The 16,222-nt window shown below is 49.1% G+C and overlaps 1 protein-coding gene across 11 annotated transcripts in view; it reads left to right on the forward strand.

Moving 5' to 3' along the window:
- Positions 1-16,222, forward strand: part of SH3KBP1 (SH3 domain containing kinase binding protein 1) — a 340,719-nt gene that overhangs the window by 296,506 nt on the left and 27,991 nt on the right. For all 11 annotated transcript variants that reach the window (XM_044234434.1, XM_044234427.1, XM_044234423.1 and 8 more), the window contains one exon: positions 14,176-14,261. In XM_044234434.1, coding sequence (XP_044090369.1) covers positions 14,176-14,261 — 86 coding nt within the window. The remainder of the gene's footprint in view (positions 1-14,175; positions 14,262-16,222) is intronic.

The following is a 16,222-nucleotide window of genomic DNA, read 5'->3' on the forward strand; positions in this document are numbered from 1 at the left end:
ACATCTTCATTGTGGGGCAAACACCCGCATCCATCCACAGACCTCTTTCCATCTTGCAGAACTGAAACTCTGTACCCATTAAGCACCAACTCCCCTTCCCACTTGCCCAGCCCCTGCCAACCACCAGTGTACAGTTGACCTTCGAATACGCTGGCTAAGGGGTACTGATCCCTATGCAGTTGAAAATCTGTGTACAACTGTACCCCCCTCCCCGAAGCTTCACTGCTAATAGCCTACTGTTGACCAGAAGCTTTACCAATGTAAAGAGTCGATTAATACATAGTTTATATGTTCAGGGACTGTATTCTTACAATAAAGTCAGCAAGAGAAAAGAAAACATTATTAAGACAATCATAAGGAAGAGAAATTAGATTTTGCAGTACTGGCCTGTATTCATTGAAGAAAATCCACGTATAAGTGGACCCACACAGTTGAAACCTGTGTTGTTCAGGGACCAACTGTGCTTTCTACATCTGTGAATTTGATTCTTCTAGATACCTCATGTAAGTGGAACCACATAGCATCTGTCTGTTTGGCTGATTTCACCTACCCTGATGGCCCCAAGGTTCATCCATGTGGTAGCAGGACCCGTTCACTCTTAATACAAACCCCGCCACCGCCCTTGCCCAGATGTAGGGGCAGGTAGCTCTGTGAGTGGCTGAGCCGCGTCAGAAGCTCTGCCGGCTGTGGTGGACGCACGATGGCCCAAGTGCGGGAGACCAGCTCCCCAGCTGAACACGCAGCCAGTGACCTCAGTGCGGGCGGGCCCATTGGAGTGGCAGCTGGCTCGCCCGCGTCGTTCTGTGAACAGCTCCCAAGGCCCAAACAACTGCCCCCATGTGATGGCCCATGGGGAGACTCATGGGACCAGGGCCACTGTTGAGCAGGTCAGGCCCTACATGTCTTGCCCTCTTCCGCCGACAGATAGAAGCCTGTGTGCATATGCGCGAGACAGGGCCATGTGACCACCCCGGTGACCTCAGCCCAGGGCTCAGTAGCATGGCTGGCCCAGCAGCTAGCACTCTAGAAGAAAACAGTTACGTAAACCAAAGTGCTTCTGAAGAAAATATGAGCTACACAGAGAGACTGGAGAGCAAAGGTTGTGCATCTCTTTCTGATGGGTGAAAGGGGAAGGGAAGGCATGCTCTGTCAAATTCTGTTAGTCTTCCAGGGCTACAGTCATTTCCCTGAAGTCAGTAACAATTTCCAGAATATTCCTGTTCTAATCTGATCTGAAGAGAAGTGCAATTCCAATGGCTTCTTTGCCTTCAAAGGTTGTTCTCAACCGTCTCATTGTGGGATAGGTACAGGCTTTGTGAGGCCCCAGTTGGACCTGAATGCAAGGGGAAAGTGAATTGTAACTGGGACATTCTGGACTCCCAGAAGCCCCCTTCGCATCTGTCCTCTGTCTAGCTGTTCTCCACCTCCAACTCTCCCATCATCCACTTGTCCGTTAGAGGTATGGCTCGCTGGGGAAGACGCATGCGGAGGGCTGTGTATATAAGCCAGTGGGAAATGTAACTGTTCGTCACCTGGGTGGTCTCCCACTTAGCCCATACTGGCCCAGCCCTCAGGACACAGGGTTTGCAGAAACGGGACAAGGGAGGAGAGGCCTTGGCTTCCTTCCCGACAATCCTAGGAAGTGGCAGACGCAGGCAAGGCTGGGAGCATTTGGGAAACCAATACCTCCTTTGGCTGCTTGCTCAGCTGGCTGAAGGGAGCCCAGTGCCTACTCTAACATGGTGGTTAGAGCAGGCTCTCAATTTCGAGTGTGGGTCAGAATCACCTGGAGACCATGTTCAAACAGATCGCTGGGCCCCACCCACACCGTTGCTGACTTGGTAGTTCTCAGGTTGGGCCTGGGAACTTACATTTTCATCAAGCTCCCAGGTTTGCAGTCTCCATGCTGCTGGCCTATGTCCACACTTCGAGAACCCCCGGTCTCGATTATCCCAAGTTTTTGACAGTGCCCTCCCCTTCCCTGGCTGCCTCTCATGCACCTATTAATGCTCCCCGATTTCAGAGCCCACTTAGCACACCCAGCTTCTGGAAGCCATCCCTTATGCCTCAGGATTGCTCTCTCTTCCAAAAGCCTGGCACCCCGTGTTTAGCCTAGTGTGGGGCCCCATGCTGTGCCACTTGGGATGCTTACACCCCCGGACTCCTTTACCAGATTTAAAGCAGATCAGGAGTGTGTTTTGTCATCTCCACATGCTCTACAGGGTTGAGCATATGGTAGTGGCTCATATAACACACTTGTTGAATGCCATGGTTCCTACAAAGGCAGGGAGGTGCCAGTGCTGACATTTTGTTCACTTTTGCCTCTCCTATCATCCTTCCCAGGCCCTGTACAAGCTCTGCACCATGTGGGTCCCATGTTCTGTACCTAGCGTGCCATGGATTCCAACATTACAAAATTGAAGAAGATCACAGAAAGTCTTACTATTTCTCAGTGCCTCGCGCATTTCATATTTTTTGCTAAGCAGTTACATTGGACAACCAGCCCTTATATCAGTTTATGAACTTGGTTTTGTTCCACCCAATTGGTTGAGGTAGGAATGTTAGCAGCGCTCAGACAGTTTTGCGTCATGGGTCCTCCAAAGAGAAAGTATTATCTACTGTAGGAAGCCAAATCCTCTCTAGGATTTGCCTGACTGGATGGTGGACAGAGAATTGAACACATGGACACACGGTCATTATTTGTTCTCACCAGCCAGAAACCTCCTACCAAATGTGGCTTCCAGGAGAGGTTGGTTTCTTTCCATTTAAATAGGAAGTCGTATCTTTTAGAATGAAGAAATGCACAAGTTTAAGAAGAGGGGAGTCATTTTTGGATACATTTGCTTAACAGAAATGTATTGAGGGGCCACTGTGTGCAAGGCACTGTTCTGGATCTCTCTAATCCTGGGGCTCAGCTGCAGGTCGGTTTCCAGGAACCACATCTGGGAGAAGTAGAATGACGCCCTTGCATAGTTTTGTGTCCAGCCTGAGCAAGTGGAAGCATGCCATTAACATACTTACCCATTGGTAAGAATATTCTTCCAATTTCCAGAAAGTAAGTTAAGATGGAATTATAACAGGAAAAAAAAAAGACTGTTAAAAAAAATTAGTACCAGAGTTGATTTTAAAATTGAATGATTGGAGTGCCTGGATGGTTCAGTCATTTAAGTGTCTGACTCTTGATTTCGACTCAGATCACAACCTTAGAGTCATGGGATCAAGCCCCACTTCAAGCTCTGCCCTGGTCATGGAGCGTGCTTAAGATACTCTCTGTCCCTCTGCTCCTTCCCCTGCCTCCCTATCTCTTAAAAAAAAAAAAAAAACAACAACTGAATGATGAGAGGAGATTTTACTAAGCCCTAAGTGCCCCCTTCATTTGCATGTCTGCACCTTGGCAATGCGTTCGTTATTACTTCCCAGTGTGCGAAGCCAGAGTGCTCATCTTGTCCAGCCCGGTGGTGGGGGGACAAGTATTCTGTCCACCCATATTTTCACACTTGAGAAAATGGAGGCTCGAAAGTATAGAGCCTTCTCACTTGTTTTGATATTTGATCATAAAAATGTTTCAATTGACAGAACGTACCTAAACCTTTTTGTATGTGTGTATACACACATGAACATGTAGTATTATATGTCCAATAATGTGTATTATTGGTGTAATAAACATGAGCCCTATAAAAGGAGGTCCTGGAACTTGGGAGATGGTCCAAAAGAAAAAAAAGGAAAAAGAAAAATCCAAGGAAATGCTGGAGGGAAGCAGGTTGCTCTGAGCTCTAGTAATTCTATGCAGTGAGAGGCAGCGAGCCAGAAACCTGAGGGGCAAGACAGGTGTGGGACTTCAAAGGAATAAACCCAATAGGAAAAGAGGTAGAAGCAGGCTAGAACAGGTCTGTTAATCCTCCCAAACATAAGTACCCCAATTTGTAATATTTTTTTCATTTTCTTCCAAATAGCAGGGAAGCTGGAGCAGAACCTTTGTTCCGAGCTGCGGGGGAGTTTTGGCCGGTACCTGCCCTGCCGTGGACACGGAGCAGCATGTGCTCTCCAAGTAGAGGGGGCAGGGGACTGGCAGGGTGGGGGCTGGCAGGGCCGGTGCTCCAGAGGCCCTGAGTGGTAGACAGGAGGTCTGGGCTGGAGGGGCAGGAAGTGAAGCTGAAAGGCATCAGGAGGAGGAGAGGTGAGCGAGCATGGAGTGGGAAAAGCTGACAGCCGGAAGAACAGGAGATGTTGGTCAGAAAGGGGAGGTGTGTGCTCACAGCTTCAGAGGCGCAGTAGGTCTGAAGATGAACTTAACCACGGAGAGAGGGGCCACGAATCTGGGTGACTGAACGTGAATGAAGGTCATAAGTGAAGGAACCAGGGGAAGGCAGGACTGGCAATGGTGGCTGTCACGGGCTCAGGAAGATGGCAAGAGCCAAAGTGAGGTGAGGCTGACGTTCTAGAAGCTGATGCCCTCCCAGATAAACATCAGTGTATTCTGGGAGTTGAAGACGGCCAGTGGTTAGAAAGACTTCATGATCAGGGTGGTAGTTGGCCGTTCAAAGAGGAGGTGCTAGATGTGGGGGCATTGGTACCGTGGATCAAGCATCCCGGAGGGCACCATGCGTTGACTTCAGATGTGGTAGCATGTGTTGGAGGAGGGATCTCGGTGAGAAGGTGGGCATTTGGGTCTCAGACACCAGGCTGCGTGCAGGAGACCTGGTGACTTCCCAGACTCATGCCACTCAGAGACGGCTATTGCTTTAAATGTCTACCCATGAGGTACTTTTCCTGGGAAGGACTGAAGGCTCCACCACAGAAACTGAAACACCATATCCAGTGGGAAGGACAGTGGAACTGCAAGGCTTTTACTTGTAATGAAGATGGAAGCTGGATTTCAGAGACAGGCTGGGAGATAAGAGGCTGCGGAGCTCTGAGACATTTGAGCTGAAGGCAAAGATTAAGTAAACATTTATATGCCAAACATCAACTCGGTGCTTAGGGAAGGGCAGATGTCTCTCTTGAGACCAATTTACCCACACGGAAGTTCATTTTTCTTTAGATTTACACAGGCAGCCTGGCTGCTCCAGCCCCTGGGGTTACAACTGAACAGGAAATAAGCTTCGGGGTCTCAATGGCTCTGTGAGGGGTGTGCCCCGCCCCCACTTCCCCACCTCTTCTTTCTTACTAGGTATAAACTAATCCATCAATCAATCAAAAAGGAGGAAGAGAAAGGTAGCTAGTGCAAGCGTTTGGGGTGCTTAAGCATTTGGGTGCTTTGGCCATCATTTTGAGTTTGGACTACTCAAGTATTCAAAATGCCTTTCAAACAGTCTTAGTGGTGCATCACGTGGTGTTTGAGTGTTTCCCTTCTTTTCCCCAAATCAAGACCCAGCCATGTCTTTGGAGAATTTAAGAGAGAGATCTTGGCTGGTAGTTACAGAGGTGCGTGCCATTGGCTCATGGATGGTAATTCCAGGTGCAGAATGGTCCCTCCAGGAGATTACAGGGGGAGAAGAGGAGAGAGTGGAGCCAGTATTATTTATAGGGTGGAGGAAGAATGAGGAACCTTCAAAAAGGGTAACTGGTGTGGTCATGGAATCCGGAAGAAAGGAATATGGAGCAACTGGAGCTGGGTGGATGTCACACCTGAGTGTGTACTAGAATCACCTGGAAGCTGGTTAAAACATAGTTCGCTATTCCCCAAAGTGAACTATGTTCACTATGTTCACTAGATCTGGGTGAAGGCCTGAAAACCTGCATTTCTAGCAAGCTCCCGGTGCTGCTGCTGCTGCTGGAGGTTAGCTGACCACGCTGTGAGAACCCCACCAGAGGTACACCCAGGAGACTGAAGGGCATCCACAAGCTTTGGTCACTAGTGTTGGCCCTGGCACTCCCAGTCCAGGAGTCTCTATACAGTGGTTGGTAGCCAGAGACAGAGCTGGCGCGAACTGAAGAGAGAATGGGCAGGTGGCCAAGCTTATGTAGACTTGGCTTGTGAGAAACTTGGCTACGGAAAAAAGATGAAAAGTGGGGGCTTGTAGATAGATGCAGTGATGAGAGGTGTGTGTGTGTGTGTGTGTGTGTCTGTGTGTGTCTGTGTGTGTGTGTGTGTCTGTGTGTGTCTGTGTGTGTCTGTGTGTGTGTGTGTGTGTCCCCGACCATCCATTACAGATATTCATCAAGTACCTGTATTTCTGGCCAGGCCTTCTTCTAGGGGTAGTTAACTGTGGTAACCAGGCTAGGTGCCCACCCATTGCCCACCCATTGCTTTGGAGCTGGCACAGCAGGGCGGACAGTCCACTCCTCTACTTCCCTACCTGGTGACTTCAGACAAGGTGCGCACCTCTCCGCATCTCGGCTTCTGAGTGGTCGAGTGAGGCCCGCCTTGCCCAGGTGTGCAAATTTAAACAAGCTGCCACACTTCAGGCCCCTGACTCTTTGCCTGGCGTTTGAGAGGCAAGTCCGTGTGTGCTTCTCCTCCTCCCTTGAGATGCTCCCTGGGTGACCTCAGTGGGAGAGGGCCTTCCACGTGGTGGCAGGCAGGTCATGTGCTGTAGCCCTGAGGGAGGGAGGAAACATGGACACTCTTGGACAGCACCTCAAGAGGTCTCTAGGGTGCGGAAGCATGAGCAACCTCCCCGAGAAGCAGCTAGAGATTCAGGGAAGGCCATGACTGAGGGAGGGGAAGATAATTTATGGACCAGAGGACTCCCATATGGCACAGGGGGTAAGACCTTTCACACTGTGGGGATGTCTGCAGTCTTTGCTGACCTCATTTCATGTGTATGTCTACCCTTCTCTCTTCTTTTCTTTTCTTTCTTGCTGTGAGAACCAGCAGTAACGATGGGGTTTTAGCCCCAGCCCAGAGGCCTTGGGCCTTGACACACACTGATGGTTCTGCCAGTGGTGGTCCAGATCAGGCAAGGGACCAGTGGGAGACCGAATGCCTCACACGGGCCCAGTACAGGTTGGGTCAGACAATGCTTTCTTCCATGGGCTCTTTCTTTGAACACATTCCCTCAAGCGGCACCTCACAAATCTTTCTGAGTTGGGTGAAGATGAGTTCCCCCTCTTCTTGGCATCTTTAAAGCCCCTTGCCCCTCTGAGATGCCCAGCTGTGGCTTTGCAGATGAGGGCTGCTAGGTGCTCCTCCTTTTGCTTTTCGGGGGTTGTGGGTTTGTGCTTTGGATGGGCTCAGGAGAGAGGCCTGTTCCCACACACACTTGCAGTGTCTGCACAGAGCACAGAAATTTGGAGGCGAGTTAAGTGGGCAATGTCCCATCACCTTCCACTGCGTCTTCACCACCTATAAATAGCCAGGCTTGTTTGTACGCATCCAAACAAGGATGCAGTGCAATGGGAGAGCTGCCAGCAAAGCCGCTCTGGTTCCAGTCAAAGTGCTGGTGATTCCTGGGATGTCTTCAGCTGCCGGGTGGGTATGTAGGGACCCGCAGATATCAGCAACACCTTTGGACCCTCATTTCTCAGAAAGTGGAGGGCGCCTCCTCCTGCCCTCCCTCTGATGATTGAAGGAAACTGGGCTTACCGCTGTTACAATTTTGTCCTTTCCCAAAAGAAGGATTCTACCTCCCCAGGGCAGTGACATCCCAGGGCGGAACTCTCCTAAAGGACTGGCTTCACATCTGCTACCTTTACAGATGGGTAGAGTCCTCTTACAGTTGCTTATTGGAGACAGGAGAGAATCTCCTGTATGCATATGCAGATACGCATTTGTTGATTGCCATCCCAATTGTGGTGGGCAAAGATCGGACCGGATGTCAAGAAGCATCCATCTGGTTTCAGCTCTGCCACTAATTAGCTGTGTGGCCTCGGGCACCTAACTGCTGTCCTTGGAGCAAAGACCCTTGTCTGTAGTAAAATAGGGGCTTGAGCTGGGCAACACATACCCAGTTTTAGCGGTCAGAGCCTAAGTGTGCGATGTCACAAGCAGGTGGGCAGGGAGCGATCACTTCCTTTGGCCTCACTTCCTTGGTGCACATTTGGACCAGGACGAGGCAGGTACACAGTCAGGTGGGGTAGTTTCACGTTAGAAGGTGAAAAAAAACAAGGAACAAGAAAGAGGACAGGGTAACTCACATCATTTCTCTATGATCTTTACATTGACATCTGCCACCATCCAAATGTGTTGACACCTCCCGAGTGGGATGAAAGCTGGAAACAAAGCAGGACTTACAGGGTGCGCCTCGGTTTCCTGAGCATGAGGACAGGCCATTTCTGTTTCCTCTCCTTTCCTTTTCTTCTCAGCTTTTTTCTTTGCCCTGTGACAATTTTTAGGCAGTTAGAGCCCAAACATTGACATCAAGGTAATAGATCCTTCCGAGAGTGGGCAGGAGGTCTGCCAGAAAGAGTCCTCACCTGGACTTAAGATTTTCCTTCAGTGGGGATCTGTGGATCCCCTCTTTTCCCCTTCAGCCCCACTCACCTCCAAAAGGGTCATGGGTCTCTCGGGTGTGGCATTTGATGCTTGCTGTTAGTCCTGCCGTCCGTTTATTTATTTGCTGATTTGCTTGCCTCGGCTTCCTGCGTGCTTCAACACCTTTTCCAGACCACATGTCTTGGCTTAACTGTCCCAACTTGGGCTAAATTGGGCCATGCCACTGGCCGAGCTCATGTTCTCCAGGGATGCCCATGGCGTATCTTCTGCATTTCCAACTGTACATGCCCTGTCTCCTGTCTTGGGTCTGAGCAGCCGGAGTGGGCACCTCTGGGCTGGTTGAGTGTGTGATTCTTGTTTATTAGGAATCTTTTTTAACTTGGGGACAAAGGCGATTTACCCAGCTGGCAGTGAGCTGCATTGGCACAGGCTGCCCAGCCTTCTCGATGACTCACCATCCCCCTGACCAGAGACTGAGGGAAGCAGCTTTGAAGAGTGGTCAAGAGCGTGGGCCCTGGAGTCAAAGTTACTAGGTTCAAATCTAGACCCTACTTTAGTGACCTTTTGTTAGCTAGTGACTTCATGTTACTGAGCCTTTGTTTCCTGATCTGTGTAATGAAAGTAAAGAGCATCACAGGTGGGGATCGTCAGGAAGCAGGCCCCGAGGCAGCATTTAGTGTGCCACCTCTGTTTAGGGTGTAGTGCCCATGGAAGGGAGCAGGGAGCAGCGTTGGGCCGAGGGAGAAGTCAAGTTGTGATAACGGCTCACCCAGGCTTTGGCCGACTCCACAGGGAGGGGCTGACATGGCCTGTCTGAGTCGTCCTGTGTTGGGCTGATCTGGCCAAGATTTTTATACTGTGGAGTGTGGGCTGCCCTAGAAAGGACATGCCTTGGCCGAGGAGGCTCTCTGTAACTGAGGTGGTCCCTGGGAGGACAACAGCACCCCCAGCGGCAGGGGCGACCAGCCCTTTACCAAAGGGGGCTCTGGGCAATGTGGCTCCGTGTCCTCCATGCAGAGCAGATACTCGAAGGGATGGATGTGAAAACTGAATAACGGACAAAAGGAGTTTATCCTGGTGCCTGGCTCAGGATAGGCATTCAGTAGGCAGTAGCTGCAGCTCCTACTTCTGTGTGATTGTGGGTACCACTCACTCCTGCCAGTGTCCTTGAGCTAGTCCCCCCGTCGTCTGCAGCTCAGGCTCCCTGGCCAGTAGAGCAAGGAGACCTCGCGCTGGTTGCCTGTTCAAGTCAGGCGTTTCAAGGGTCCATAACCAAAACTGCTGAGAAAAATACAAGACAATAGCATTGTTTTGATTTAAAAATCAGAACGGAGTAAGGGCAATCTTGTTCTGGTATCTTTGGCTATATGGGGATATGCCTGCTTTCTTTTATTTTCTCTTTTTATTCAACAGCTGACAGCATAGAAACTCACCATACATAAACCCTCTCAGGAGCTAGTAAATTCCAAAAGGATCAGATTTTTCTTTTCTCATTGAATTTAGTAACATCCTTTTTGCCAAAATGGTACCCATGTGTTGGGCAGACTGGAGGAGAGCAGAGACCAACCATCGAGGGCTGCAGCCTCATTGGGTGTCAGCTACTCCAAGCGTGTGCTTTGGAGAATTTCAGAAATTCTGGTATTTTTCAGAACTGAAATTCATTAGCATTATTGTAAGAGTCTATAAATACAGTGAAAAGCATTTACAAATAGACATTGTAAAACGCTTCCACACCCACAGTCTGAACACTGTCAAAACACCAGCTGCAGCTTCCTTACTTGGAAGGATCAGAACCTTTTTTAAACGACACCTACTGTGTTTTCAAAATAGGCTTGCTTCTGCCCCTGGATAGAAGATAATTTCAGCCGAAAGCCTGTGTCTGGCTCTTGACATGTGGGATCAGGGCTCAGAAAGATGGGGGGATCCTCAGGTCCTTCTTGTCCGAATGCCCCTGGATCTTTAGCATCTGGGGACAGGTCACTTGGGGATGGTACTTCCTCTTTCCTCAGGTGGTCCCTCAAGGCTTGGGCCTCTTGGTCTAGGATTTGGAACTCCACACACCCCCACCTGGTCCCCAGGTGAGCTCCAGGTGTGGGACCAGGCGATCACAGGGGTACCTGGGGTCGGGGAGGTTCTTTAAGGAGGGTTTGTAGGCAAGGGCCAGACCATCTCTTGTCTTGGCAATCAGTTGTCCTTGACAGTACCATTGGGGAGAAAGGAGAGGGAACATAAGCTCCCTGAATTGTATGAGTCTCTGTTGTTAAAAGTGAACGTTAATGAAGGAAAAATTTTACCTATAGTCTTATCCCAGAGATAACTGCTGATAACATTTTGGACTGTTTCTTTCCCATCTTTTTCCCTACGTGTGATTTGATTTGTTTTTCATTGGTTTTACATAGTTAGGATCATACTGAATATCCTCCAGCTTTTGGGGGTTGCGGGGGAAATTGCATCTGTTGTAACAAATACATAATGCATTTCCCTTTGAGGACAAAGGCAAACGCCTATGAATCCCACAGGTGTTTTTGAGCCTCTGTCGCGTGCGAGGGGCTGAGCTGGGCTCTAGCAGTCCCCCATCACATTGGAAGAGTCACCATAAATATTCTTCCAGTCTTAAAAAGAAATAACGATCCTTCTTCCTAATACCTAAGCAGGGCTTGTGGGTGTATGTACATAGAGGGTAGGTCACTTTTAATTTGTCTCTGTCCTTTGCCACTGTCACACCAGCCTTTGTCCTTCCTGTCATGTGTTTCTAAATATCATTTTCGTGGCTATATAAAAGTCCATCAGATGTAGGTATTTCACCTGTTCCCCTATTTATGAAAGATTCTAGTTTCAGTTTTTCTTTATTACAAATAGCACTGTGGTAAACATACTGATCTCCAAAACCCATTTGGTCATTTCAGACAATTTCTTTAGCATAGCCTCCCAGAACTGAGCCAAAGCAGATGCCCATTTTAAATGCTATTGATATACACCCTATTCTTAGAAATTACTTCTCTACCCTGAGCCATTCCCCCAAGGCTCTGTGGTAACTTTCCAAAATGCATCTATAAGAATAAAATAGTTGAGAGTGACAGTGAGGGGGCAAATAAAGGTAGAAGAGTAATACAGCCTAGGATACGATGAGCACAGTAATGAGTGGTGGGGTTCTCTACAGTCTATTCAAGATAGGCTCACAGTTGACTGGAAGCTTCTAGCTGTCAAATCAAAGAGCGAAGTGGTGGCTCTGAGGTTCCTAGTTACCAAAATGCACGAATAAACCACATGTTCAGAAGCAGCTGAGCTGAGCTGTTCTGAGATACAGATCATTAACTGCTACATAAAGTTCCTTCTCCCACCATCACGCCCTCAGATTCTGTCCCCAGTCATGCCGCCAGGGTGTCACCTCAAACCAACTTTCCTCTTGGCAAAAAAAAAAAAAAAAAAGCCCAGTGGAATTAACTGGACTTTTGTTGCCTGAGTGACCTTTCTCCCTGGACAGAACACATGTTCTCATAGGTTTTGGTCCTTGGTGTGTTCCCAAAAGGACAGGACTGTCTGGCTCTGGGTAGAATTTGAGTTGTGTTAGTTTGGAGAATGACAGCACCAAAGCATTCCAGCTCTGTAGTTAGAAAATAATAAGATCAGGAGTCCTCAAGTAGTTTTCAAAATGAAAATCCTTTCCTACTAATAATGGTGCATTTCCCAAAACATTTCATTCAGAAGGTTACCTTCAATTAGTAGCCACCGGGGCCCTGCCAATAAAATGTTTTGAAATAAATTTTCTCAGCCTCACTACTCCTGTTGGCTTGAGGGTCTGTCCGAAGGAGTGTGCCCTGTGGGACCTGACCTTTGGTGGCTGGGGGATGGAGTCTACTCTGTCCCCCAGTCTGCTGCAGTATCCTAGCCTGGGGGACTCCACAGCCTCAGGAGGTGGGGCTGAGGCGGGAAACAAATGCTCTGCTCTAAAGCTTAAGCTGCTTCCCCCTTCCAAGCACAGTGGCCCATGCTCTCCTTGAACTTGTACTTCAGCCGAGCTCTGAAAAGCCCTAATACCCACCCACAGTTTTAGAGCTGTGTTTTCTCTCGGTGGAGGTCAAGCCATTTGGCCCAGCCCTGTTGGCCCAGAGTTCTTACTTTAAGACGTTTAATTTTAAAGACTTACAGGTCAGTCTTGTTTGTGTGGGAACTGACGGGGGCTTACCTCCTTCCACTGGGTCTTCTCTTCCATCACAAGGATATGCAAGTCACACTGAATGCTATGAACACCGCCCCTTCTTGACTGAAGAGACACAGGGGTTGACCCTATCAAGTACCTCCCTTGTCCCCTGGTTTATAGGTCTCTTTCCTCAGTTGTCCTTCCCTCCCTCATTACCTCCAAGACAAACAGAACCTTCTAGTACTCAGCCCAGCAGTCTGAACTTTGCCTGCTTTTCTGCTCTGCTCTCTGGGGACCTCAGGCTTCAGCCCAGGGAACCCTGGCCACACCGGGCACTTCCACCTCCCCTGGGGTCCTTGCTTAGTCATTCCTTTTACTGATATATCCTCTCTCCCTTTCCCACCAAGGCCCAGCTGGAAGGAAACCTCCACTATGTACCCCTGACCACACCACACAGATCCCCCACACTGACCCAGTCCTTTTGTCCCCTACGACTTCAGTGTGCATTTCCCTTGCCCAGCCTGTGCCGTGTGGGCCTGTGTGTGTGTGTGTGTCTGTTTCTCCCATGGAGACCGTGAGCCCCTCCAGAGTAGGAACTACCTGGCGCGGCTCTATCCATATGCCCTACATGATGGGTATCTATCCATATGCCCTCTATCCATATGCCCTACATGATGGGTATCTATCCATATGCCCTCTATCCATATGCCCTACATGATGGGTTACTCAAGGCGAGCCTTGAGTAACTCTGCCACTCATTGTGTGGTTTGGCTTCAGGCCATGGTGACTGCCCAGAGCCACGAGATGGCCTATTTCTGTTGCTTTCCCAGAACAACTCCTTGGCTTCTTCCTCTCATTTTATGGGTGAGGATCTTTTCCTCTTTCACAGCCATCACAGACCACAGATAATCTCATTCAGGGCTCATCCCCCTGGAAGGGTCTAGAGATCTGCCCTTTGGGAGGAATTCGGAGGCACCTTCTATTCCTATTTCTCTCCTCTTCTCAGAGGCCTGCTCCCACCCCTCAGGGCTGTTCCTTGCCCAGATACAGAGGGAAGTCACTTGTGTCCTGACGGGCCCAGGGGCACCTACCCAAGAGCCATCTAACTTTACAGGCCTGGGCCCCAGCGCCAGCTTTCAGGCTGCCAGCCCTTAAACTCAGCCCCTTGTGCCTGTCAACACCCCAGCTGATGCCTCCGACTCAGGCCAGACAACCTTTTTCTCAAGGTTAAAAGTAGCCGACCTTTGACAAGCAGCATTGGCTAAATTCCTTGCTCCTTAAAAGGGAGGCTCTGGTTATGCTCCGGTTATCATCTGCTGGGGCTTATTTGGCCATGGGGCGGGAGCAGGCCCCGTGTCGTACCCTGTGTACCAGCAGGAGGGTTAGTGGCTAAAGGTGTATTGCTGAACAGTCATTATTAAAATAGCCCTCTCTGAAAATGTGTGTTGGAGGGGTGGGCATCCAGTCTGTCGGCAGGTCTGACCGAGGCCCGTGCGGTTGGAGAGGTCACTGGCTCCCGCTGGCTCCCTCCCAGACAACGGTGCCGCCCGCCGCATGCACACAGCACGCTCCTTACCGTGTGTGCAGCGAGAAAGCTGACACAATGACAAGGACACACACCAATTATTAAATGCCTGGACTTGTGTTTTTAATGTAGGGGTGACGGTCCAAAGATTGACTTGGTGGGCAGTTCGATTTCTGGCATCCTGGACAAGGATCTCTCGGATCGCAGCAATGACATCGGTGAGTAAGGCGAGCGTTCTGGCTTCTCTTCACAAAATTTTCAAAGAACTGCAGCGTTTGGGTTGCCCCTTCGAGCAGCCTGGTGAGAACGAACACAGCCATTTACAGGGAAGGCTAACAGCCCACCGTCCGCGTTAGAAGTCGTGGTTTTGTAAAGGGGATGTGATGGTGATTGCCACATTAAAACAGAATGCCTGGAATTTTTACTTGCCCTGACCTTAGGAGAACAGTCTAAAGCAAAGAGGTGATGAATAAGCCTTTTGTAAAAGTGGGCATTAACACTTATATTCATAAGGTGAATGGGAGTTCATTATAGTCAACACTCAGTGTTTTGAGTTTGAAGTTAAAATGAGCTCTGGCCTGATACTGGCTGATTGGTTAAGAACATGGGTGAGTTTTTCAAAGGTCAAGATAGCACTGTGATGGAGGGAAAGGTAGCCAAAGTCTCTGTGGGGAAGCAAGTGAGAGGGTCTTCTGGGTGTGTGCGTGGGTGGCACGAGGTCGCATGTGTGCTGGTTGAGGCCACTATTGGTCTGACTCAGGTGACAGCCCTTTTAAGAAGTCTAGATTTGAGGGCTAAAAAATTTTTTTTAAACTTTACATCTTCTATTTATACCTATCATGGTCATAATGTTCTACGTAATAGGGCTACATTTCAGAATTTGCCTTTTTAAATTAAATTTTTTTACTTTGAAATAGAGATTTGCATGCAGTTGCGAGAAGTAATACAGAGAGAACTACGTACCCTTGACCCCTTTTCTCTCAATGGTAACATCATAATGAAACTAAGTCTGAGATCGGAACCAGGATATTGACATGGACACGTCCACTGGGCTCCCTGCTTTTACTAGTACCTCTTTGTCTTTGGTTCTTTATGGTTTTGTCACATGTGTTAGGTCTGTATCTTCCCCCTCGGTCAAGATACAGAACATTCCGTCGCTACCAGGATCCCGCCATGTTGCCCTTTTATAACTACACCCGTGTCCCTCCTGTCCCCCACCCTTTCCCAAACCTCTGGCAGCCGCTCTCAGGGACTGATTTGCCATGGAAGATTTCCAGCATCTTTTGCATTGGCTGCTCGATTTAGAAACAAACATCTGACCGTTGGCGGACCCATAAGTTAAGGCACCGAGTGCCTAACGTGAACGATCCTGTCACCTGGGGTTACTCCTCCTTTTTGGACTGCTGTATTTTTCCAAACCTGCTAATAGAGTTGTGTCTTTACAACTGCTGACTGCCGTCTCTGGCCTGATCTTATGAAGACTTAGTGGTAGGATATGTCATTGTGACTTAAACACCAAAAATATTTGCTCTGTCTGCAGAGGCTTTTTGACCACCCCAGCCTTTGAGAAGCGCAGTCAGGAAGTGCAACCAAAGGCTTCTGACAGCTTGGGCTGATGGAATAATAATAGAAATGCAGGCCTGCTACAGCTTTCAACCTGGTTAAAGGGCAGAGCAGAGCAGGGCAGTGATTGGCTATGAATGAGACGGAGTCGTCAGAATGAGCCTGATGAAGTTCTGGTCTTGCCACTGTGGTTTAACATTCAGGCCCACAATTTAAGGCAGGGTGGCCAGCTGGTGAAGTGGCAGAGAAGGTAATGTGGGGCCCCCCACAGGAAGGGAGGTGTTCTCCCTTCTCCAGGACACAAAGGGCTGTGCCTTGCCTGGGAAGAGCGTTGGCCTTTGGCTCTTGTTTTCTTTGGTCTGGAGATGACTCGGGTGGCTCTCACCAAAATATGCATTTCATATTTCTCAGTCTGACAAGCTAGTTTGGAAATGTTGGGGGCCTCGATTTAAGTGGGTTCATCTATGGAAGCTCCTTATATGTGGAAACCGGGCCCCTGTTCTGTGTATTTGGGAGCCCAGAAAGAGCTGCTGAGGCTTAGTTTGCTCTCATTTTACCAAGAAGACATTAATCCCCGAAAGCCCTAACTCCTCAAGCTAATCATGTCATGCATATT

The sequence above is a fragment of the Neovison vison genome, chromosome X, assembly GCF_020171115.1.
Source record: "Neovison vison isolate M4711 chromosome X, ASM_NN_V1, whole genome shotgun sequence".
Classification (NCBI taxonomy): Eukaryota; Metazoa; Chordata; class Mammalia; order Carnivora; family Mustelidae; genus Neogale; species Neogale vison.